The 27,614-nt window shown below is 35.3% G+C and overlaps 1 protein-coding gene across 1 annotated transcript; it reads right to left on the reverse strand.

The window, feature by feature from the left end:
* Positions 1-333: 333 nt before the first annotated feature.
* Positions 334-27,614, reverse strand: LOC107205136 (LRR receptor-like serine/threonine-protein kinase FLS2). The gene is made up of 8 exons (XM_015629363.3): positions 27,265-27,614; positions 23,380-24,276; positions 17,396-17,546; positions 11,467-11,479; positions 10,313-10,424; positions 6,613-6,644; positions 5,090-5,984; positions 334-573 (listed from the first exon to the last, which is right to left on the reverse strand). Exons 2-8 carry the CDS (start codon positions 24,254-24,256, stop codon positions 401-403), a joined length of 2,253 nt encoding a protein of 750 aa, XP_015484849.2. The 5' UTR covers positions 24,257-24,276; positions 27,265-27,614; the 3' UTR covers positions 334-400.

Raw genomic sequence — 27,614 nt, forward strand, 5'->3', positions numbered from 1 at the left:
ATGCTAATTTGGCCAAGTTCACCCAAATTCATTATGTTACGACATAACAAAATAAGGACATAAAACTTGTCTATAGGAATGATGTTAGCATTGTCACACTTGACAGGAAAGATGGAGTAGGCAAGAATTTTCTTTGGAATATTTGAGATCATACATTGATGATTTTCAACACATTCACATCATGAATTTATAGGATAAGGTGTTAAGCACATGTTTCAGGTCCATACAAAATCCCTTCTGAAAGAACAACCTTTTCAGTTGTAGAAAAGATACAAGCAAAGAAAAAAAATTAAAGTCAAATAAAGCTGTTACTTCTTGACTTATGAGTTAGAACAAGTTTCATTCCAGCAAAACTTGTATCTTAGCATTCTCACAGTACAAGAGTACCACTGCAATATCTTTATATGACAACAGCTTGAAGTAGTCGGAAACAAATCATGATGTCCAATGGGATTGGAGGTTGAATTTCATTTCCATCCAGACGAAGGTATCGGAGGCGAGGGATGTTGCCATAATAACCATAATCTTCTTCTAGGGCAATGGAAACTGGGCATATCTGAGTACCATTGACACCTGAAAATGTAGATTAACATCTTAGGTTATTTCCATGGGAAAAGTTCATGAAGATAAAATTCACTCAGGACACAAATAAAGTAACCTTCCACTCATGTTAGCATGGGAGACTCTTGCTTTTGTTGCTGTTTAAATACTTTGTTGATTGAAAGCAAGCAATATATAATATAAATTCATATAATATGATCTGGATCAGTGAATCACATATTTACTGTGCTGCAATTATGGAAAAAAGATCATTAGATGAATAACTTATCCTTGGACAAAGAAGATACTAAGTTAGACAACTACATGGTAAGCATTGAGTAATAGCTCTTCACACTTTGAGCCAGCAAGGCAAGAATACTTCTGAAGGGTTTTGAACATCTTATTTCAATGACAGCACATTAATTTCGGGCTGATAATATTCCCTATGAAGATCTTGAACTCAAAACCATAGCAGTGTTGAATCACAGGAACTTTTTGTATAGTGTTTTTAAGTTTTCACATCTGTACTTTTCTGTTCTCTCACATTATTAAGTGGAGTTGGTTTTAATTGCAAGAATATAACTTATGCAGTGGGATATTTTTCTTTCTAATCTGAAAGCTAACAAATCCTCTAAATTCTATGTACATCACACATAATTTGTTTCTGTACAGATCAAATTTGGAACTATGGCTTCAATCATTACCCGCATTAATGAGTGTTGAATACCTTGGGCTTTTTGTCCCCTCAAGGTACCTCTGCACTGTCACTTGGCTAAAGTGATTTTTACAGTTTGTCTTCAGCTGTTAAATAGTCAGTCAACTGCTGCCTTATTTCAGCCTCAAAACAGCCTCTAGAAAACACTGAAGTGGGGTTTGTTTACCAAAGCTGTCAATTCCTCTGACCAAATTATGATATTTTTTGATTCATCTGACTGCTTGAGGATCTTGGCCCTAGACTAACTGAAAAAAAGGAATGAAAAACATGTATGTAACAGATTTTTTTTTGAGCAAGTTTTTTTACTAAAAAGAGATAGGAAAAAAATTTTTCCTTTATATTTAGTAATGATACCATGCACAAATCTGAGTACAATCCCCAAAATCAGAGAAACGCTATGAAGTAAAAATAACAACACAACTTTTTTTTTTTTTTCCCATGACATTTTTTTTTATTTTTCCTCCACTCTATTTTGAAAAACTGCTTAGATGTTTGCAACATCTTGGAAGTGGACTTTATCTTTGTCATGGAAACTAGATAAATACATCCAGTTGGCCAAGGACTGAAGCTTTTTTTTTTTTATATCCATGATGTTAAAATGTGTTTATCTTGTGAAATTTGATTAATGTTAGCAGAGCTTTTGGTATTCTTGGAAGGAACAAGCTACAACTTTTTTTTATGTGTGAATTTACAGCACAGAAAGTTTAAGAATTTTCATTACAAAAGCAGCTATTAAATGTTTTAGGTGAATCAACACTATCTAGTAGACAGTATCTGCTTTGTTTGGTCAGCACTACTCTTCATAGAGACAAGATGGCTTCAAGTGTATCCTAAATCTCTGTCTTCTCTGACCTAGAAACTATCTCACTGCAGTAATTTTTACCGGATCAATTACTGCAGCCTTGAAGTGAGGCAGCAGTTATCTAACCACCTAGGCCGCCTAGGAAAAAGTTATTTCCTGATGATATGTGGTATGGATTGGTTTGGGTTCTACTGTTCTCTTCCCATAAACAGTAAATCCAATCCAAACTATCAGGGGAGTAACAGCCTCTCTCTCTTTTTCTTTCTTTCAATTCTCTTCATGGATTTATTACTGAATTTTGTTTAAGTAGGAGGAACAGGTCTTTCCTTTCAGAACAATTCACCTTGCCTAAACTGATCCACACAGAAGTTAAGTGTCAACCTAAGTAAACCATTTAGGCTCTCTTTGTAAACTCTAGAGAGAGATGAGCACTTCCAAAAGGGGACTGACAGGTCCTTAGGATGGGATGAATTTCCCTATGCGGTTGTGTATCCCTTTCCATTGAGCAGGAGGTCTGTACGGATACCACAAATTGGATAAAAAAATCTAGGATAGTTTATTCAAAGAAGATGAATTCCCCCACTTGCCAACAGAATTTTTATGTCCTTTAATATTTAAACATGAAACCTAGAGCTGCTGTAAGGGAAAACTTCCAGAGGTTCTCATTAGTGGCTAATACTGTATGTCTGCTGACAAAGTGCAGAAGATCCTGTTTCTTTTCCAGTGAAACTTATAATTTAGAAACAAAATTTAGATACACGGCCCAAGGATTTTTTCCATTTCTCTACATGTGGAACAATAGTTCACAGTATCTACCTCAGCCTACTGTATTCTTCCAGAGGAACTTACTGTTTTCTCCCTTTCATTTGTCCTTTGGTAGCACTGTAATTGTCCCACCTGCTTACCCTTGCCCTCTTGTTACATCATCATTTCATATCTTCTCTTTGTTTACTTTACCATTCTCTTCTCCACTATTTAACAACTCCCCAGAGCCCCACAAGTGTATCTCCATGGTAAATATCTAAGCATGTGTGTTTTAAAATGCCATGGAACAAATGTATTTTGGTTTTAAGTTGATTTCACTTCCAAAATTAGAATTGTTTTTTTCCTCTGTGTATTGATATCCTTAGTGAAGGGATTGCAGGTGAAATTCTCATTCCACTGAGACAAATGATGAGGCTATCATTGGCTTTCCTGGGCTTCAGAAGAAGGCCTTATATCTTCATAAATGGTCTCTGGAGAAATAAGGCCATGCACTTATATGAAGAATTGATATTACAAAGTAATGTACAATAAAACATAGACAAATGGTATTTACATAGAAATGCTGATGTCTGAACTCTTGCAATAACAACAGTGTAACTATGATTCACCAATAGGAAATAAAGCAGTGATTTGCAGTTGTGAAGGAATACCTGAGAATTAAAATTATAAAAAGGACTTGTACTGCACACATATAAAAGTAAACCTTCAGCAGGACTCTTTTGTGAAGGAACCAGATCAGGACTTTACAGATATTTTTCTTTCAAACCTTTCACATTGATTATCTTAAAATAATGATCGATCTGTGTTTAAGAAGACAAAAACCATCTTCAGAATTAATGTCAGCTCTTATTACTTTGGCATTACATTTCTTATTTGCAGTCCTAAAGGCCCTTTAAGATATTCTCTATTAGAGAAATGTTTTATGAAGACTATGTCATTATCCCTTACTTCTTGAACAATTATGCTCTGTGGTAAAATACAATTTCATTTAAAGTATCAGGTTGCAATTTTATATTCAGTTACTAAGAATTCTTTTCTTTTTTTCTTTTGTCTAAAGACAGTTTTGTGCTTAAGTTGACAATGATTTTTAAAAAGTGGTAAAGACATTAAGGAATAGAAGACTTGTGGAAAACTATCATGACTCAGTTTCACAGATCATGCATCGCTGGAACATGAGACTTGATTTTGCACATACTATAAAAGTTAATTTTCATGGTCTTAAGCTTTGTTAAACTTATTCAGGGAAGGAAGAAGACTGAACAGCTCTTTAAATACTACCTAGACATAAAACTGTTCTTAAACTGGAAGGGCTACATTCCACTGATTTCAATTTTGTGTCCACTTGAAGTGACAGAATAAAATCTGCACCTGAGGCCTTGCACTTAAGCAATTAAAATAAATCCCTTAATAACCAGGAGGCAATTAAATATGTTCAGGAACAACATCTGTCATAAAATTTAACTCTAATTAACAGTTAGAATTCTTGCAGGCCACTTAAATATGTGACAGTTATGCAAATATTTTTTTTTACATGATTTCACACTTTCATTCTTCCAAATGCTGTGAATAAATGTAAACTACCAATAAGTATTTTCCTTTCATAGGGTCTTTTTTTGTGCAAAAGCCAAACCATTTTTTTAGTATATTTTTGAACTAGAGTGGCACAAAGAAGTGGCAAGGGACCATGTATTCAATTAAATCACTGGATGGGAAGATAAATATGGAAACTTGGCTTCCTTCTGTGCAGTGGTGAATAAAAGGTCATCATATTTATTTTGGCTTTTGTCATGAAAAGAAGAACTTACTGAGTAGATACTTTCATTATACAGAGTATGTTATGTCTCTAACCACCAGACCCCCTCTGTACGTGGATGAATTTGGAAACAGTCCTGGAAGTGAAACTATTAAAGCCAACCAGCTTCTGTTGTTTTGGGTACAAAACCTCAGCTCACTTATACAAAATGGAAAACTTTTGAGGGCATAAATCTTAGCAGAACAAATATGCTGTAATATCAGTAAAACACAAAAACATTTTGCTCAGAGAGGTGGTAGATGCTCCATCCCAGGCAAATTTCAAGGTCAGGCTGGATAGGGCTCTGCATTTTTGCAGGAAGGTTGGAATAAATGACCTCTAGAGGTCCATTCCTTCCCAAATTCAATGATTCTATGATTTTAATCACTTTATCTCAAAGAGCATTTTTATGGTTAAGTAGACATCTAAATTAGATATGGTTTTGAGTGGTCCCACTCTGGCAATACACACTTACTTTTGATTTTGTTGTGATCAAGATGAAGGTGCTCAAGGTGAGCATTGATTGGTGGAACTTTAGTGAGCTGATTGTGAGACAGCTGTAGGTCTAGAATAGATGAAACGTTAAACCCATTTGGAGGGATACCATCATCAGATAATTTATTGTAGTTCAGCCTAAGGAAAGTCACTTTGGGTATTGCACTGAAGTAGTTTTCTGGTATAACTTCGATGGAGTTGTTGTCCAAAAAGAGCTGGAGTGTATTAGCTGGAATGCTTAAAGGCATTTTCTTGAGTGAATTTTTTGCTATGTTGAGTTGCATAAGGTTGTTGAGTCCTTGGAAGGTGTCACTTTGAAGAGCGCTGTCCAACAAACTGTTCTGGTGCAGGTCTAACATAGTAAGGTTTTCCAAGTGGCTAAAGACTCCTTCTGGGATTCTGGAGATTTTGTTTCTAGCTAGTCTCAGCTGTTCCAGACCCACTGGTAATGGGGCAGGCACCTCTTCCAATTCGTTCTCTTCAAGGAATAAGTAAAGCAGTCTTTTCAGCTTGCTCAGCACACCGCTTTCAATTCCACTGTTGGTGATCTTATTCTTGCTCAGATTTATCCATCTCAAATGAGTGGCATTCACAAAAGGCTTCTCTGAAATTGTTTCAATTTGATTGTTTTGAAGATAGAGGTACCAAATTCTTGCTGGAATCGGAGGTATTTCTTTAAGTCCTTTGTTATCACAGTATAATGCATTGGGGAAACTAGGAGGACAAAAGCACTCCTGTGGACATTCAGAAGTATAGTGAGACCAATGGTCAGGATCCAGATCATCATAAACTTGTCTCACAGTTCGAGTCCACACGGAATTGACCAAGAATAAGAGCAAAAGGCTTGTATAGACTTTTAGAATCATGGTGTTTTCCTTGGAAGGGGAAAAAAACCAATTAGCTGTTTCTCAATAAAGCTCCCTAGCAGCATACTAGCTTAACAAAACAGTTTTGCATATAAAGTAATATTTCCTTTATAAACAGCCAAATTCTGTCCTCTAGGGTATTATCCTGTTAATGAAAAACTGAAAAGCAAAATAAGAGGCACAAACAATTCTCTGCTATATGTTGATAAATATTTCCCTGGTTCTTAGATGCCACATTGGCTACCAGTTTAACTGGTGTTCATGCAAGTATCATTTCAAAGAATATGAAAATATGCATAATTTTTAGACAATAAATCAACACCTCTTTTAAATTTGTGTAAGTTTTCCTGTACAGACCTATAATCTACATTATATAATGGTTGATCTTCAGAAAAGATAATATTATCATGATAATATAAATACTACTGTACTAAATGTTCCTCCTTTTAGAATTAATCATACCCTCTTTTCTATTTTTGCTCTCTCTTAAATTATAATGGCATCTGGATCAGATTTTCCAGGGTCTTTTGTCTTCATTGAAAAGTGGAAGATCAAATAGTGTTTTAACAGCTGTTTGTTGGGCATGTTCTTAAAAGCTTGGAGGGAATATGTTTGACTAATCCATTCCCCGCCTCACTCTCTCATATCCAAAGTTACAAATTTCCTCCCCTAAAGCAAACAGACAAAACAAAAGCCTGCTTTAAATGACACAAAAAATAAATCCTAACCAAAATATGTCCACAAACAGTAAATCCTAACCAAACTATTCATATGCATTTATGCATATTTTAACTATTTTTCTTACTTATTTGGTTTCTTTAGCCTCTTCCACTATTAAATTATGAACAAAAACATTACTGATAATTTACTCAGAAAGTAAATAATTGTGTAGCACAAAACCAGTGCCTTACAAACTGTTATCTTGTTTACTGCCTCATGAAGATTAACAAGCATTTTGAAATGTAAAGGTAAAAGACTGATAGCTGAAATTTTTGGTCAAAATGAGGAGATTTGTCTTGGCAAAAATAGCGTTTAAATAGATAATAAATTCTCTCACAGGATTAATGCATCAGTAAGGTTAAGAGTTCAGTTCAGTTGCTGAATATGATATGTAGTCATTTATTAGTTTTCAACATTGTCATTAGCAGTAACAAGTGCTATAGCTATCCTATAGCTTTTCCAGCCCCAGAAACTGCTATCTGGAAACGTTCCAAAGAAAGGGACAAATAAAGTACTTCTAAAGAATAGCATTTCTATTTCACACAGTGAATTTGCAACCTTCTTACTCTGTAAATATTCATCATCCTAATAACACTTAAAAAATAGATATAAAGAAATTTACCTTGTTAGTCAAGCTCCTGGAGCTATCTGAAGCCAGTTAGAAATCACTGTAAATTCACCGCTTTTGGCTGCTAACCACTGTGTTTGTTTCCTGTCCTCCTAAGAATTAGCAGCATATAAAACTGGAAGTGCATGCTAGTATTCCCAGATGTATTTCCATGCACACCTTATTAGCTATTGCTTCTAGTTTGACATTATTTCAGAGTTTGGGCTTACCTCAGCTTTCTTGGATCTTCTTCTCTTTCTATTGGTCCCTGTTGTTAGACTGTAATAGCTTGAGTCAGGCTACAAGCCGTGTTCTAGGAATACAGCCTCATATATACGCATCAGTGCTTACAGCTTTTAACCCCTGAAACAGCCAAGGCACCTCAGCACCTAGGCAGGGAAAGAAGGAAATCCTGGCCTTAAAATCAAGCAGCCACAGAGCTGAAGGCATTCGATTTTTTAGGTTCTAGCAGATGAGGGGAGCTGGCCTAGATGAAACAGGTAACCCAAAATGTATATTTATTCAACATTTTTGTTAAAAGATACTTTACATGCAAAGCTGACTTACATCATAACTCATTCTCATAATACCTGAATTGGCCACAAAGAATTAAAACCAGTGCCATCTGTTTCTACGGAAATATTTTATTTGATTTTTATTAAATGCAGATGCTGTCATGCCATTTAAAGACAAAATTCTTGATTAGGAGAAGAAGAGAGCAAAAGCATTTGCTAAGAATTTTTTATTAACGTATTTTCAGTTCTTTAAAGATTAAATCTTACCTCTTCTCTTTTGTTCAGAGAGATATTTACATATATTTCTATAAAGTCATAATATTCCCCAGTGCCTCCTGCAATATTCTTTTATCATTGATCTAAAGCAAACTCTTTGCAGCCAACTTGCTCTCCTAAGACAGGCACATATTTCTCACATTAAGTATCTTGGAAGATTTTTGTTCTCCTTTTTAGTCCAAACTTAAATTAACAACTTCATATCAGAAAAGCTATTCGTGTTCAAAGCCAGAACAATGACATAAATATTTTAAGGGAAAAGCTAATGAAAAATATTGAAAACATAAAATAAATCATGGTACTTTTATTGAGTTATATTAGTTTTAAAACTTAGTTGCATAATTGTTTTAATTCAGTTTTACCGTTTGATTTTAACCATAAAACTTTTAAAGACCCATTTCATAATTTTTAATCCCTTGCTTCTTAAACTCAGAATGTCTCAAAAGATGTTTAGAAGCAGAAAAGACAAAAGTAGTCAAAAAAGGAAGGCAAACCTTAACTACATGGGTAGCAAGGCTGATGTTAAACATGTCATAAATTTTTATCATGAGAATATGTTTGTACCACCATGTTTCTTGTTTATGAAAAAATGCATCCTTACCGTAAGTAATTTTTGCATTGTGTATGTACTTAAAAATATAATAAGTGCTTCTAGTTTCTTCTAGTTTCACTCTACTAGAACTCCAGGCCCTTCAACACCTCTTAAAGATTAGCAGGGATTTGTTACAAAGGAGATGTAAAACTGATTCCTTCATGCATACCAAGTAGAATATTTTAATAATTTAAATTAGATTAAATTAATTCATATCTATACCTAAATATAAAAGTTATAGTTTTAACCAGATGTAGTAATTATAGGAAAAAAAGCCATAAAACCCACTTATTTTCATTATGAGTGTCACTTTAAACACCTAGAACTTAAAATGTTTGAGCCTTGGACCTCCTGCAGCAGATTTGGTACCCCACATTAGTGACAATGCTTGTCAACTGGAGTCCATCTAAGGGAGCTGGGGAGAGGCAGAGGCACCACTGTGTGAAATTTAAAATAGCTGTATGTCCCGTTGTGAGGCTTCACATTATGAAAAGTGCATCTATTATTCTTGTAAACAACAAGCAGTGTTGTTAAAACATAAAACTGGTTTGCTTTTGTGCTAAATCTTCACAAAGTAGAGAGAATATGGAGGCCCTGAGGTCTCTTTGCCCTTAAAGAATGATCTGAGTATTCATCCTGGATGTTGCACTGAAGGGTCTAAAATTGCAAGTCCTGATGGCAGATATCTGCTGTTACACACTTAAATGACAGATGTTTACATTTAGCAACAACAGAAAATATTGGTTTATCTTACATTCCACAGTGGTCTGAATTTACCTGCTATTTTTACCTGCTAATCATGTCCAGATATTCATTATGTTGTCACAGAAGTCCCTGGCAAAGGGACTTGCTGTTTACCTTGTGGCAGGCAGTATTTGTGTGAAATACTGTTCAGCAAGGGGTCACAATCTGCCCTTTGTGGATTTAGGAGCCAGGTATTTGATCCTTACTAACACACTTTTCCATGCCATTCGAAGGGGGAGTCCTTCATTAGGAGAAGAAAATAGCAAAGTACATTTTCTAAGACTTTCTCGATAATGTGAAATTCCATTTCTTCTGATGCAAACAAGGCAGAAAGCAATGGCAAGTAATGTCCTCAAAATCAGGAAGCAAGAGTGTGATGACTGCAATTTGTACAAATTTTTTAAATATCTCTGCAGAGAGGAGTGATTTCCTGGGTGTCTAAGCAGATTTTGCAGTGGCTGCCATGAAACCTTCAAGATTTTGCACATATCATGCATTTATTCTGTTCAGTCCTCCATCATCTGGTGTAAATATTGCTTATTTAAAGGTTGCACATTATGGTGATAAAGTTTTACAGACTAATAAAAGACCATGGCCAAGATTTTCAAAAATGACTAATGGTTTGGGAAACCTTTTGTTTTGCGTATCCAACCTGAGACTCTTTCCAGAACCTTATTTTCAGTAAGAGACAGCTAACAATTTTGTGTTAATGAGGTAATTTTTAACTTGAGAAGCTGAGTGATCAAAGGCAAATGTTAGTGAAACACAAAATGCTCCTGAGACCATGAGCAATCTCCCAAAAAGTAACAGTATGAAAGATATTTGCACAACAATAAAAAGAAGCGGGAAAAAATATTGCAGTAAAAATAGTGTGGATACCCACCCTGAATTTTGGAGATAATTTCTAAGAGATACTGCTGGTATTGTTCTAGTTTGAGAAAAGCGTCTGCAGCAATTACAGGATTTCTACTCCACGTGTGTCCTTTCAATCCACACTGTTAATCAAGAGAATTTGCATTAAAAAAGTATAAAAAAGTGAGGAGCATCGACAACTGCAGAGGGTAGTAACACCTCCTTGAGAGGACTAATGTACATGCTTGAAACTAAAACAGCTCACAACCTTGAGCAAGACTAGAAGAGTAAAAAATACAGAAAATCCATTGGGAGGAGAAATGGACAACTGGGAGCGCTGTTTGGAGCTGTTGCTCTGTTTTAGCGCCAGAGTTGCTGACAGTGAAAAAATGCATCGCTTTCTCTCAGTAATGGCTGCCATATGTCTCAGATTGAATTCGAAGCAAGGTCTGTTAAGCATCAAGCATGTGTACAGTTCATCACCAGAAAACCCAGGAGTGCACTGCAAGCAGAGCTTACTCATTAGCCCTGTAGATTGCTCCATTTAGCAAAGGCTGCAATCCAGGGTGCCTAAATTTGGGAACTACTTCACTAAAAACTGTGAGCCTTGCTCTACAGGACAACCAGTTCATCTGGAACAGGCTCTTGAATTATCTTCATGGTTACTAGAGAAAAGGTAGAGCTTCAGAAGCTGAAGACAGTAAGTTCAGTTTGTGTATTCTTAATCCTATGCTCCAATGGCAGCTCCAAACATCTTCTAAGGGTGCTTTTACTCAGGATTCAGTCTGCCCCTTTCACTTCTGATGACAGGCATGTAGTGGTCTCTCTCTTTCTGCATTGCTGCTCTGAGTTTTACCCTGAGTCAAAAAGACAAAACTTCTATTTCCAAGAGGTTCCCTGACCATCAGACAGTGATATATCTCAATTAATAATATCTGCTGCTCCTTTTAAAAAACAGCCACAAAAGGTCAGCGAGATCAAAGAGTCTAAAAGAAAGCAGATGACTGAGCCCTTCAGGCTAGCCCAAGGGACACTGAAGACAGATCAAAGGACCAGCCCAGATGTTCCAGACTCTGCTCCTATGGATGTATTTTGCTCTACATCATTCCTAGTGAACAAAAGAAATTAAAACAAAACAGATTTAGGAGCAGGAATGCTGCACCTCTTCTACAAGTCTAGAATTACCTGCTTAGATCTCCTAGTGGAAGAAATTACATTTCTTATTTAAATAAGCATTTTCTGTGCATATGCAGGCAGCTGACATATAGGGAGTTTACATGGGGAGCTTTCAGTTTAGATCAGAATACATTGCTCAAAGATACCTTGGGGAACAGTTTGACTAGCTTAATTTGCTAAATGGAGATGTCACCTGACATCTTGTTTATATAGGATTTAGGAAGATAAGATCTCATTCTGAAAGTCCAGAAACAAAACTCTAGCAGATTATTTTCTGCACAACTTCACTCCCTTATCAAAACTACAGTGGGAACTGAGTAGCTTAGCTGAAAGAGATCATTGCAGAACAACACATTTCAGAAAAGAACAACTCTGAAAAAGGGCTCAGCTTTTATGGGAAATATATTGGTCTCCTGAATATGCTTCATTAAATAATTTTTGGCATTCTGTTCCCTTTCTCTCTGTTTTGAATTCTTTACCACAGTGACACCAAAAAGGTTCCATGACACAATGCCAAGATCTGGTATTTGTCTTGGCTTGCTAGGTTTGCTTTACCTACTATGTAAATGTTGCTGTCAATTGCTTACTTTGTTTTCATGCTTTCAACTATTTCAACACTTAAACAAATCTATCCTACCCTGGGACTCAATTTTTAAAATGCTAAATGTATCTTAAATTAAAATATCTAACATGCATTTATCAGTTACACACACATACTGAGTTGCTGGGACCACATGTAGCTATTTAGATGATTTATATTTTCCAGCCAACTAATGGTAAATGAAAACATGTATTAGTGACCTGATGCCCACTTTGTAAACCTGCAGTTTACAGTTTGAGTTATAGACCATCAAAGATTACATATTCTGAGATAACAAGGATAATGAAAACAAACCGGTTTTACTATCCTTTAATTATATCCTTATCCTTAATTTAACTTCTCTTTTTATTTTCTTCTTTTGTTAAAGAAGTCCCAAAATATTTTAATTCATCTTCATTTTAAACCCCCAGAGTAGGACAATGCATTTCAAGAAGTTTAAACTTATACAAAGTTCTTTCCTCTAAAACGAATGACAAGGGTTACGTAAAAGAGAACTTCCACAACTTAATGAAAAAAATATTTTATTCCACTTACAGTGATGGTCTGCTACAGTGATTTTGTCACATGAGAAATTCAAGGTTCAGAGGCTTTTCAAATATTTAGAAAGAAAAGCCAAATGGAATAAGCTATATGAAAACTCAGCTCTTATTTTCCATTAATTGTAGTAATTTTGCTCTAATTTTTAATGCAGATACTCTTGGGAAATACTGAAATTAAATAGTAGACTGTGTGATTTTTATTTTCTTAAGTTGCCATATCAGTGACTGCTTTCAAGAGCTGGCGTTTCCCAGAGCACTTGAGTTTTCTTCCAGAGTCCCAAATTCAAGCTCAAATCTCACTCACCATGACTGCTCCAGTCACTGATTATCCTTTCAGATGGAACATGCTGAAACTAGGTCTTTTATAGTGTAGATGAAATTCTTCAACACCCAGCACTTAGATTCAAACTGACACCACCTTTTTCTTTGAAGACAGCTCTGGAACCCAGCTCCAGGGAGAATTCATCACCCATCCCTGTCCAAGCACCATGCAGTGCTCCAGAGCCCTAAACAATGACCTAAAGAACCCTAAATAATCAACAGGGTGTTGTCCAACACTACCTGCCCTCTCTTAGATGGTTCCATGCTCGTCATGATGGCAGCTGGGAATCCCAGCAGTAAATGCCAGGTTCCCTTCTGCATTTTCTGTAAAATACACACCTCAGCTCAAGGCTGTGATTTTCATTAGAGGCAACACACCTTTCCTTCTTCTGAATCAAGGGTGGGAATAATAATATTGCAGGGGATGGTTCTTCTTACCCAAACTTAGGAATCTCAATAAAAAAAAAAACTCCTTTTTTAACACAAATAATCACAAATTCTTCTTCAAATCAATGCAGCATTGTACATAATTTTGAGAACTTACTGGTCTTACTTTTTAAATTTTTTTGACAGCAGAAAGGCTGTAATGATGAAATCTAAAAGTGAAGCTTGAGAAGCAGTTGTTAATGTAGTTTGGAAACCAGTGTGCATAGTAAGATGGTTGGAAAAATGACATGATGTGATACTGGAAAGATGATGGAAATAGGAATTTTGAAAGACTTGTTTATCTTAAAGACAGATTATTATTAAATTGTTTTTTTAAGGTATGAAATTTATAAAGACTTCCAGTACTTCTGTCTGAAACATTATGCATGTTTCAATGAAAGCATTATCTTAAGCAGAAATATATTTTTACAAGTATTATTTAATAGGTTCCAAAGTGTCTTTGTAGTTATCTGAATGTGTGCTCTAGTCAGGTTGACCAAATACCATGACAGACTTGTATGCATTGCCCCACACTGGGATTCACAGAATAAAGACAAAACTGCATTTTTTTTGCACAGTGCAGCATCTTTCCTTTTCCTTAGAAATCAGGTGCATTTGAACAAATCCCGTTGTTTCTACACTGTACTATGGACCGTAAATAATATTTCTCCTCTCATGTATTTACCTCATGTCTTCACTTCCTTCTTAATTAGACATTATTTTCTGTTTTTCTTTAAGTATTTCAGAATAAAAAGGTATGCTATACCACAGAGATACCATGTACCAGGGATTATATTTAAAAAAAAAATATTCTAGTAATTAAAACTTGTTAAAAATATTGTGTCGTTTGATCTGTAGATTAAGAATTCCAATTATGAAAATGAAGATAATTCACCTGTTAAAACAGGTAGAAGCAATTACACCCACGAAGCACCAGGTTTATAGCACTAAAGAGTAGCAATATGTACATTTTAGCCCACAATCACAATCTTTTCTCAGAAAAGGGGTATAGTGTGATAAAAATTGCTCCAGCCTCTAAAGCTGTTTTCTTTACATAATGAAATGGTAATTTGCCCTGGTACTTGGACCTGACCCTTCTACATTCAAGGTGAGTGTCCTAAAGTGCAATTAGCACTCCTTTTCTTTCTCTGTACTAACTGATGTTGAACTTTTCAGACTAAATAGAAAAGAGGGCTATTTCTTTGTGAGTGTTAAGGCCTACCAATCAAGTTATTTTTCTTATGGATGGAAAGCCTTGTAACCAGTACCCAGATGTGAAAAAATTCACCACCAAAATGTCCTCTGTGAGCACATCGTCCATTAAGATGTTGGCACGTTTGCTAGTGCTGTCCCACATGGGAGAGTCAGCAGGGATGGATCTCTGATTTCCCTGCCATTACTCAGCAAACCACAAGTGTAAAAATAGGAGCAGATTTGCACAAGCCAGAAAAGTTATCAAAATAAAGATTCTACTGTTTCTGCCTATGGAATCTATACCCAAATGTCAGCTGAGTTAAGGTTTTGTGAGTATCATAAGAGTTGGAATTATGGACTGGAACCTGAAACAAGAAATTTTCCACATGAATTTCATGCTAAACTCTTCAGCTGTAGAACTGGCTATTAAAATTGATATTGTTCCCCTTTGGTTACTAGTATTAGAATCACAGGTTCACAGAAATTATAAATAAGTTTGAAGAAACCTGAAGGTTTTTTAGTTCAACCTCGTTATAAAACTAAAGCTAGCTCCAAAGACAAATCTGTCCCTGAGGGAACTGCCCATGCAAGTTACGAAAATATCTGAGGATGGAGAGTCCAGAGCCTCCTTGGGCATCTGTGACAGTGCTTTATGAACTTACTGTGAAGAATTTTTTTATATATCCAGCTAAAATTTTTCTGTCTAGAACTTTTTCTTTGCCTCCATTCCCTTTCACCATACACTTGAAACTGGACATTTTTTCTGTGTCACTCTTTTAGGCAGTGGAAGACTGCAATAAAACATGGACTGAGACATGTGGTATATTCAGAGAGGCTAAGAGAAGTACCTTGGAATTACCTGGAAAGAAAAAGTGTGAGGGAAGTACTCTTAACAAGTTCTAATCCATTATGAGTTGTATTCTTCTCATTCTCTCTGTCCATACTCTTTCATTTTGCAAACAAGTAATTGGTTTGCTGAAACAAGTTGAATAATATTTTTCTGTTGTGTTGTTAGATTGCAGCAATCAGGTGACAAATCTCATTATCAGTTTGTGCTCTAGAAGTCTTAGTGTTTAGTATACTTTTCTGTGGAGGGAACAGATGGGTTAAAAGCTCTCTGGAAATGGTTAAATACCATTTCCCATAGATTTTTCTTTACTTTGCAGAGTTTTGCATGCACTTCCTTTTTTTTTTTTCTATGTTACAATGCCTAGGTGCTATTCCTTAGTGATTCCCACTCTGATGTGTTCAGAAAAGCCCAGATTTAGACTTCATTCTGCAATGAAAATTCTAGCCAATTTGTAACAAATTTTACTGTCAATCCTTCCTGTATATGGGTAAAAAAGTAGTAACATTTATGAATTCCAAAATTTAAAAAAAATAAAGAGGAAAATATTTCTATTCTATTATGAATCTCTCCTTTTGTTTTGGTCCCAGGTTTCTCTGTGAGTTGTGTTTTGATTTTGAACATCTGGAATTGGCAGTGTGTTGACTGAATGGTTTGGTATGAATCGGTTTGGGGTTTATTTCAGAGGTGATAGTTTCTGGTTTTGCTATAGAAACCAGCAAAGTTTCTGTTTGAGTATTTAATAGCCTAGTAGTTGAAAAGAAAATAGTACCCGTGGGATGATCTGTACTTGCAAGCAAGCCACTTACAGCTCTCAATTACTAGCACATTTATTTTAGTGTGTTCCAAGATGCTGACAATATTTGGGTTATTTATTTATGGGTAGAAAATCCTACCATGTCTTTACCACATGTAGCTGCACTGTACTCACCACCTGTGGTTTCTGAGAGGTTTCACTGTTCTTTTGACAATACTGAAACATCAGTTTGCACGTTTTCATAGTTTTCATGGTGCTATGATTCCCAAGCTGCAAGCTTCTTAAGACACTGATTTATTGGTCAACACAAGCGTAGTGGTACATGTGAAATTATGTGTACAAACATATTGAAACATTGAAGTAGAGAAAACAGTTTATTTAACCTGACAATAAATTTTAATAATAATAATAGAATAGCTTAGATTTTCTTGTCTTAATCTTTTTTTTTTTTATTTTATAAAAGAAAGAAACACAGTTGTCAATGATATGGACAAAAGGACATTATTTGGTATGTTTTATTTTCTACAGTCTAGTTAAAAATAGCATGCAAGTAATTGAATAAAAATATTTGTATATATGATTTACTTTGAAATAACAATTATATCAGCAATGAATAAAAATCTTACCATGAAAGTTAAATGAAAGTATGACAAAAAAGAAGAGTAAACAATTATTTAACCTGAATATTTTTTTTTCCTTGTTCTCTTTCACGTATTCCATTAATTTAACAATTTCATAGGCTCTGAATACATATTTTCACAAATTTTAAATTGTTCATATATTGTTAAATCATTTTTTCCTTAGCAGTGGGTAACAAAACATAAAAAGCATGATAATTAAGAAAGTTGGACAGGAATCTTGTATTGACACCGGCCAGCCCATACTGCTCACTATAACTGACCATGAATCCCACCTGACTTCCCTGTGAGTCTGGAACATGCTGGCATGTATTTCATGCATGGATATAGATTTTTATGAAGATGAATCTTTTACCTCAACTCATCTGGCTAGATAAAGGCATATTTTGCACCAGATTTGGTAATTCTCATGCCTTCTAAATAAAACCATTTGTAAAAATATGCACACATTCCCTTAAGCTTGCCGAGCCCACGCTAAATATTAACAAACAGAATGGATAATATGCAGACTGACACTTGTTTTTAGGCATATCCTAATTTTAAAGCACTATCATGGTGAGTTATTCCTGCAGTCCCTGCCCCTGGAAGGGAGCTGGATGATCACAGGTGTGTCACTCCAGGGAGATCTCAGCAGCCACCCGAAGGCAGTTGTACATCTCCTGGGGCAGGTCAGCCCGGGTGAGGTTGTTTCCATCCAGGCGCAAATGTGTGATCTTGGAATAGGTTGTTGGTCCAACCACCTTACAGAAGCTGCTCAGTGGGAACTCTGAAGAGAAGAGAACAGAAATAAGAGGAAAACATGAATAATTAGGACAAATAAGACAAACCCATTATTTTTCTGTTTTTTTTTTTTTTAATTTCAGTTGGAAATTATGACCATAACTTATTATATTATTTTAAATATTTTGCATTTTGCACTGATGTAAACCCCTAAAAATTTATTGGCACTTGAGTTGGGAGAGGTTCTTTCTGTTAGTTGTAAGAGTTTCAGAATTTCAAGACTGAGTTTTTCAAATGCCATTTTCTTCAGTACAAATTCGACTTTTAGACTTCAGATTTTACATAGAGATCTAATCAGGCATTTAGATAAAAGGGAAAAAAAAATTGATCTTTTTTTTAAAAAAAAGAGATGCAGAGGGAGGAATCAGTCAGTTTGTGTACATTACAATGGAATAGTAAAACTTTTATATAAGATATTGAAGGAAGTAAAAAAGTTTCTGGAGAAACTGAAACCATGGTACAGCTTTACCTTAAAGAACAGGAAGTCCAATGACTATCTGTGTATTTTGTATATATTTTATATGTGCCATTTTGATTTACCTGTTTCAGAATGAAATTTGGGTCTATGGTTGAGGATTTTTACATTTAAATTTTGCAGTTGAACCTTTCCACAACAAGATTAGAAGATGAGTATGAATGCAAAAAATACTTGTAAACTATTTATATTTATTATAATTTATTTATCGTGTTATAAATGGTCTCTATTCAGTTGAAGTACTATTTGGTTCATGTAGCACCGGATAGATGTTGAACAGAAATCTGTCTTTTCCTATGATCAGTATTAACTGTAAGCTAGAAACTATATGAATCACTGAAATTATCTGCTCAGTATGCAGAACACACACATACCCATATATTATAGACCTCTTTCATGCAGAGAAGATCTATCCTCAAGGTGGAATTTGTGTGAATAAATCTGATGTCCCCTGCAAACCACACTGTGTAATTTTGCAGAGAGTGTCTTCATTCCCACCTGTGTTTCCTAGTCAGATAGAGTCAGATAGAGGATTAATCTATTGAGAAGCTCCATAACTACTGACAAAGCAGTCTGAGAGACTTGTTCTTCAGAACACTGGCATTGGATGAATTCACACAGGAAATAATGAAAAAAGTTAAAGGGACTCCTTCAGTGAATCCATGCATCTCATAATTTCTGATATATCAAATTAGCATTATCAAAATTAAATTCCATTTGCTTTACCTTCCATAGCTCACACCTTATGTATCTTTTCTTCGTGGCTACTCAATCTAAGAAAGTATGATCAAATTGTAGTATTAAAGGAAATGAAGGAAATTCCCTTCCTACCTTCTTATAAACTTTAGGATTAACATTCTTCTAATTGGATTCTACCAGGACTTGCATTACAATAATTTACTATCACTAGTGAAACATGGTTTTTGTAAACTAAATTAGATTAAAGTGTAAATGTGCAGGCAGCTCTTTAGAGCATAAGAACTTACGTAATATTTTGGACAGAGATATGATATTAAGAGTGAGTAAAGATTCATATATATTCCACAAAATAAGTTTTTTTTTTGAACAGGAATTAAGGAAATATAATTAAAAGGCAGATCTTGATTACAATTTGATTAAAGCAAATCAAAGCAATTTCCCAGATTTTGTGTAGTGTGCAGCCCTCTTTTGGAAGGGTGAGAGAGGAATGGCATCCTTTGGGCAGTAAAAATTTTATTATTTCTGATATTCTTCTGGTTCAGAATGTACCAGTAGAAGCCAACTAATGAGTTTTGTTCAGTAAGATCATGTGATCTGAGAGATGTTTATAAGATTATGTCTGTGTAGCATTTTGCTGAATGAAAACAAATTCTTGAGATTTTAACTCATTGTCTTGGGCTATAGGCTATACCATTGACTATTTAGTTCCAGTTTTCTTCAGATAACTTGGGTTTAATTTGTAAAATTTTTTAAAAAATTAATTGTAATGTCAGTTTTTTCTGTCTTCTTGTCATTCAGGAATGACTTGGTAAGTATATTTTTGCTGATGACAAACATTCTAAAACTTTATAAATTTAAATTTTAGGTTGTTTAAATATTATTACTTCTGAGCATAAATGCTAACATTTGGTTGCAAAAGAAGATGTGCTTATAAAAGCTGGATCACAGATTAACTACTCAAAGGACATAAACCTCATACATGTAAACCACAAAATGTAACTGTGATAACAAAATTCTGATCTGTGCTGACTTTATGAGACTAAAACCACTTTGGAAGTGGATGAGGATCTTGTCCTCACAGAAGTCAAATTAACTTAGTCATGGACTTCAGTGGGATATTGTTCCAATATTTGGTCCACATCATTTGACCCATGGTCAATTTTTTATACTCTTCATATAATTATCAGTTGTTTAAAACAAATTTAAAAATGTTTCATTTTAGTTGCAGTCTTTAGTAGCAGAAAATAAGACCAGTGGCTCTTGTGAGCACACTTGATGAGCTTAAACCTGCATTATCTGTGTGGAGAACTGCAATCCTTTAGAATAACATAATAGAATGTGGCACAAACTATATCAGTATTTTACTTCCTCTTTTGTTACACTAATTAATGTTGCAGGTGAAAAAATATCTTCCTGAATTTATAAAATTCAGGTTCAAAGACAGTCTACCTGGATTTTTTCCCTCATATTCTCCCAACACATCATTCCTGCATAAGCCAGATGCTGAGAGAATAAGAAGGACTGGATGAAAATTGGACTTCCATCTGACAGTACAGTGGGCAATCCTAACAGCATCTGAAGTCCCACAGTCGTTATTGTCGGTGTGTTGGCCACTAGCCACATGTGAAACATTTCTAAACAGGCCATGTTAAAAAACTCCTTTGGGTACTGATGGAATGAGCCAGATAAAAGACCATAAAGCACCTTCATAATTCTATATATAGTCTCTTAACTGTCCTCTGCAACGCTTTCCCATCTCCCTTTCATACTCCATTTACATGGAGTAACCCCATTACTTCCTGGGGTTTCATGCAGAAACAACAATTCTCTCCTTGATCCCTTACAAGTGCAGATGAAATAAGGAGAAGGTCTTCTTTGGACCCTCTTCTTGTTTCACTGAACCTCTTTGATTCTTGTTTTTTTATTTTCCATCCTGCAGAGTTTTTTTCTTCTCAGAGGAGTCTGTAACACAAGTCTGTATGTGTGTATGTACGTGCATGTGTGTGAATATAAAAATAATGGCATCTTAAAGACATTTCATCTTAGAAACTACAGTTTAGGTTTGAGGTATGGAGAAAGCAAAGGCTTTTCTAAATCTTCCATGGTCCTATTCTAGCTTGGAGATCCAACCAGCATCCAGTACATTAGATAAAACTGTAGATTTTACACCCACAATCAATATAATGGATGTGCTTCAATATATTAGTTAGAAGTCAGAGGAGTTACTTTGAATTTGTTTTCTGAGCAGTTTGCTGTCTGCTTCACCCACTGCTTCTTGCAATACAGAGGGAAACAGAACATACTAAGGCAAAACAAATTCTGCTCTACATATTTTGATGTGTTTATTCATCAGTTCTTTTTCAAAAAACTCAGAGTCACTCAAATAAGGGTATTTCTCAAACAGATTTTTTTTTATGAATAACAATGTATAATGACTTTAGCAAGTCCATGGTGAAACTCATGGACAGTAATTTAGAGAAATATTCTTTCCAGTAATATCAACAAGGTTGGAACCAGATTATGCTTTTTTAGACAAATATAAATGTTAATTACAAGCTTGGAGGTAGCTGAGAAAAAGTGAGACATAGAAAGTTAAGAACTCTGGAGAAATATCTTTATGTTAGGTCTCAGTATAATGAAAACTTCAAACTAAATAAGCATAAACTGGAAGATTATACCTTTTGTGTATTTGAGGACAAATTATTATTGCTCCTTAGACAAAAGCCTCTCACTGCATATGTGTACCATAGGCCATTATATGGAACAGAAGCTGGTCTAGCTTATAGTCATCCTTTCACAAATCACTGGGAAATTATAATAATTTATTAAACAAAGGAGCTGGTTGCTGGTTTGAAGCTTAAATAGTCACAGATCAATCAACTCAATTTTCCAAAATACTCATGGCTGTAGGTCAGGCGTCATGAATGGTGAAATCCCAGAGCTTTGATTTACCTATATTAATGATTATTTGTAATTAATTTTTATCTCACATTGTCAATCAACACCTTAGGGAACTATATATTATGTCTGTGAAATTAGATAACTGAAAAAGTTGATTCTTGAAGTCCGCTAGATTTTATGGTAAAGAAAAAAAGAACAGTAAGTCATAATTCTGTTGCATCAGTCCATAGGGTAGCAATGATAGTGTAGCAGTAGCTGGTGAACGTCCCCTCCCCATATCACCCCCCTGAAAATGCAACTTTCCACAAAAAGCTAAAATTGTTGTCATAGTCCTTGACTCTGATGTCCTCAGAAAAATGAATAGCAGCCAAGCTTGGTACTCAGGTATCTTGCAGAGGGCTCAGATCATCCTAAGAAGGGAAAAGGGCTTCATATATCCCATGAGAAATTAATAATCATCATAGCTAGCTATTTTAGGAGTGGCAGAATATCTGAGAGAGTTCCATAGATATCTGTATGTAGTGCCTTAGATGGGAATTATTAACTTGTTGTTTTCACTCATCTCAAAACAAGAAACTGAGATGCACTAGAGAGAAAAAAGCCACTGGGAAAAATGAAACATAGTAAATACAAAACATTGCAAAATATTTTGCCCTCAGTCTGGTAAGATCTGCACTAAGAAAATTTGGTTTTAAAGACTAGATTTCCATGGAGTTAGCTATGTATGGGGTAGCTAACACTAATACTATTAATCCTTGATGGATACAAGTAGGCAAACAGAAGGGAGGATTTTTTGTGGTTTACTTTATGTCAACCAGCAAGATTATATAAATTCTCCTGAGGAACCACAGTTATATTTGGCATATCTCCCTCTCCATCAGGGACTACCACTGAGAGGGGTGCAGCTGGAGAATTTCTGATGCAGTGGTGGGGCCTCTCCAGCTCTGCAACACCTCCTTGTCAAGCCAGGGACAGTCTTGTAAAAGCCCTGTCTCAGCAGAAACCTTCATGGTCTCATGCAAGGTGTGGCATTTCTTCACTTCAGAAAGAACATTTTTCAAATCATAAGTGAATGGAGACAAACTTGCTACCTGATCATATGAAAACTTGCTACCTGATCATATGACGTGCAAAACAGGAGGGAAAACAAGGAACAGGGACAGCTCTTTGGATTTCAAGATAGGTTTGGAGGGATACTATGTGAGGCAAGGGAGGAAGGAAACAAATGCAGTTACTTCAATGTACCTTTTTCACTGCATCTTGTGCCTGCTACCTGGTGAATTTGTTGTCCTCTCCCTTTCTCCTACCTCCAGCATTTTGATTACCAGCTCCTGAAATGTTACCATAGTCAGATCCTCACCTGACATCTCTCTCTTTTTCTCAACATAAGAATTCTGAACATCTTTTGCACTGATCAAACTTTTCAGTTTTTTCTGAATTGTATAAGACAATTCCACTGGCTTCTATGTAGTTACTCCAAGTTACACAAGATGGGAATTTGAGGAAAAAAAATCCACATTACTATGAAAGCATAAATTTTTCATTTTAAGTTAATGTGGCTACTAGGTAAATATCAGTCTTTTAACATGAATGTGGACAACTGTCAGGTCTAAGTGTCAATGTGCTAACAGTCTAAACGGTACTATTTTTTCAGACTAGTTCATCTATTATTTCGGATACTTGCATTAACCATCAATATCTAGTCTGTGATAAACATTAATGAATATGTGCAGATTTAACTCACTGTTAATTTTGTTGACTTGGAGGTAGAAGTTTTCCAGGTTCTCACTGACAGTTGGAATGCTCTTCAGCTGATTGAAGGAGAGATCCAACTCAACTAGAGATGTGATGTTGAAGACATTACCTGGTATTCCAGAATCTGTTAATTTATTGTGGGATAAACGTAAATATTGCAGGGCTTTAAAACCTTGGAAGTACTCATCGGGAATATTGGAAATTTGGTTATTATCAAAGTACAGCATGAGCAAGGAGTGAGGCAGTCCTGTTGGGAGCTTTGTAAGTTGATTGAAGCTTAAGTCAAGATACAAAAGTGAATTCAGGCCTTTAAAAGCCCCAGAAATAGAATCTGCTTTCAGCTGGTTGTTCTGGAGGTGAATGACAGTCAGATTCATCAGCCCCTCAAATGAACCAGGACTGACTTTTGTGATCTTGTTGTGACTTAATTGCAGGTCATCGAGTGTTTTGGGAAGTGGTCCAACAGCTTCAGTCAAATTGTTGTAGTTAATGTGAAGTTTCTTCAGGTTCTTTAGTTTAGAGAAGACTCTTCCCTTAATTTTTGAGTTTTCCAAATGGTTGTGATCTAGGATCAACCACTGTAGGTCTGTTACATTGTCAAATGCGTTCTCTTCAATTCCTTCAATCATATTGTTTCGAAGATAGAGGTATTTTATTCCACTTGGTACAATTGGAATTTTTTTCAGCTTAAGATTGTCACAATACATGGCAGTAGGGTAGCTTAAAGGACAATTACATTCTGGGGCACAGACTGCTGCAGATGGCCCAAAAGGGTCATAGCCATAATCATCTCCAGGACCGTATTCATATTGGCAAAAAATGCCACTAATCAACAGCAGAAAGACAGGTAGGGAGTTTAAAGTCATCTTTCTAACGTGTCTTGTTCCTGTATGGTGAAAGGGAATAACCAAGACTTTAATTCTTTATCTCTTTCAGCAATATTTAAATTTTTCCCATGTAAAAATTATAATTAAAAACTAATTACAGTTCCTATTTAAGGTTTTTAATTAAGAACAAAATATTGGGCTTTTAGTATTACATTGTAACTGCTATATTACTTCCCCTGTCTTGTGTAATCTTCCTTTGTAATGCAAAATTTCTGGCCATTTTGCAGTTGTAAGTAAAACTCTCTTTATATCATTCTGCATTCATTGATTAAGTCCAAGAAAGATGATGAGGTACAAGGGTTTTAAATTTGCCACAGAAGATTTCAGTTTTGCTGAAGGCCATGTTCAGAGGCAGTTCCACCATTTAAACTCTATCAAGTGTTCCTAATGTGCTGAATTGTCTCATATCTAAACATGTGGCTATTTGACTTAAGTTTGGAAGAGACAGGGAAGTTAAAAGTGAGGGTAATGCTCTCATGCATTGTGTGCAGCTTGAAAGATCCTTTTCTCATGGATTATGTTCTGTAAAGCATGGTCCACTAAGTTTCATGGCCACCTAAAGAATGAACTAATAGAAATATAAAGCATATTATTTTTAGCATGACAAACAACCAGTATTGCATATGTGTGCAGTGGACCTGAAATGACTGAATCTCAGGTAGTGAAAATGTTCTTGCAAATTCTCTATACAACAGAGGTGTTTGTTACGTTTTATTCTAAATCAAGTGACCAATAAAACATTGGGTTCACTAGTCAGTCTTTCAGTTCACATACAGAAAAAGGACATTTGGTGTCCTTGGGGATGTTTGTGATTCAGTATAAGTGGGGTCACTTTTTAAGGCCATAGCTTTCTCATCAGTACTCTGCAAGTTGCCAATTAATCTATGAAGACTAGTATCTTGATTGTGCCTCCCACTGGCTAGATAGATGTTCTGCTGGAAAAGTAGCTCTAGAATCAATAAATCCAGTGAGCTTACTTTGATTTTCACCAGTGAAAAACAAGGCAGGCTGCAAGTGCTCAACTACTGTTCAGACAGTGAGAGGATTAAGAAAATCCTTAAAACCCTTTTTCTCTTAAGGAATTTCAGAAAGTATGTGAAGTCTGCAAACAGACCACAACATTGATCTCAGATCTGGGCAATCTTCCAGCAGAGTAAGCTAGTCTTTCTATTGGAATTGTTACACAGTAGACTTAATGTTAAAGTGCAGGGCCATAGCTACATTTTCCCTAATTCTAAACGTCTTTGCTTCTATTGACTTCTTAAAAGCCACGTCATATTCTAGTGAGATAACAATCTCATTTAGGCAGGGCCTATTGATCTCATGCAGTACAGCACAAAGAATTTGTAAAAAATATTCTTATGTTACCTCCACTCAATAACCCATAAATTCCCATTGCTAGATATTAAGCTGCTGTTCCCTGAGAAAGGAATCTGATTTCATATCATCTCCATGGCCCCATCACATTTACCTAATTACAAACCCTAGGATAATCATCGAGATATTAGTTGTCAGTGTAATTTTCTTTGCCTGTCTTTCATTACTGCATGAGAACATGCAACATGAACATGAGCTCGACCTTTAGTCCCCTGCTGGAATGAATAAGTACAGCTCATCTGAAAGCAAGGACTGCAGTAACACATTTAATCTCAAAATCTGGTCCTATTTAGGTACTAAACATTAAAGAAAGGAAATCAAACACTTCTGTATTCAAAGTATAAAAAGAGTATAATGAAATCCTTGGATAACACTCTCTGGTCTGATGGTGACATTTTTTACACACCTCCTTAATTTTATAGTTTTAAAATAACATAGACATTTTAAATTCAAATTCTATTTTTCTTCTAGTTTCAAATGGTATTTGTAATGTTAAGTTTCATGACTGATATCATAGTCTTACAGTCCTTTAAATAGTGTACAAATCTTTACTGCTCTGCAGAACCCTGGAAATAATTAAAATGTTAGATAGCAAATGTTTTGAATTAATTTATATAATTTTTTTTAGAATTTATGTGACAATTCTGTAGTTCAAGGGCATATGGTCATGTGTGTGACATAAAATAGTGAAGTAAATAGGAAATTTATTTAACTTGTTTTATTCATGCATTTCTCATTCAGGCAGCTGAATGTTTTGCTGTCAGAAGTGTAAAAGGTTAATAGATCATGCTTGCTTGTTGCACTGAACTGCATGAATCCAAAAGATAAGATCAGAATACATTCTTAGATGTTTATCTTACAACATAAACATGCTTTAACTGAATGTCTGTGCCTGTTCTAAGCAGTTGTGTTGCAAAATACCTGTGAAAATATTTGTGAAATTGCTCAGGAAACTTGCCAAAACATGGTAAATCCATGATTTTGGGAAATGCATGCTATATTAGTCTAGAAATTCTATTCAAACTATGACCTTGTCTGTATTTCCTTAATCATTAAGTTATTGTGAAGCAAAACAAATGTAAAATTAAGACTCAATCAATATTAATTCTGTGGCTTATATTCTTACACAGTTTGCAAAAGATTATATTTTTAAAAGCTTACTAGTCTATTTAAAATGGGCTTTAAAATTAAATGCAAATTTAAAAATACCTACTGTTTCCCTCTCATTGTTTATGTGATTAATTACTTAGACATCAGGATATGTTGTCTTTTTGTAGAATGAAGTAAAATGGTTAGCAAATGGGTTTTACAGAGCTCTCACTAATATTATGAATGAAAAAGTAAACAGTGAGTACTCTTACAAACTTCTTTGTACTGTATGTCAAATCTTATTCCGATGCAGAACAAATCAGACTGTAAAAAATTGCAACACTGATGTACAAAATATGTGAAGCTGTTTTAAGGAAACTGAGAAAGTGAATCGACTAAGCGACTGTTGATTTGTGCTCAATTTACAAATTGGCAAACTTATCCTGTCATGTTTTCACATTCCCATTGCAGCTACGTTTAAACAGCTGAACACTACGGTTAAAGCATGCAGCAGCACTTACCTTACTGCCTTCAAGCTGCTTTCCTTAATTCCCAGAGCAGATGCAATAGGAGACTGTATCGACCAATATATGCTCTAAACAGTGTCAGGAGGTAAAAGTCTGCCAGATCCTCTGTGTAACAAGAGGGGAAAAAAAAAAAGCCCTAGTCACGCTGTTCTCTGAAGCTGCTATGTCATCATGGTGATCTTGTGGTGTGGCATGTACAAAAATACAGCTCTCTAATGAAGTGCAGGTGGATACCATATTTTGTACAAGGACAACCCATCTGTTCCTCCTGTGGGATCAGAGAATGATATTTCACAAACCTGAGAAAGTTAAAAAAACATAGGTTTATACAAGAATTTTTTTTT

Source organism: Parus major, chromosome 1A, assembly GCF_001522545.3.
Source record: "Parus major isolate Abel chromosome 1A, Parus_major1.1, whole genome shotgun sequence".
Lineage (NCBI taxonomy): Eukaryota > Metazoa > Chordata > Aves > Passeriformes > Paridae > Parus > Parus major.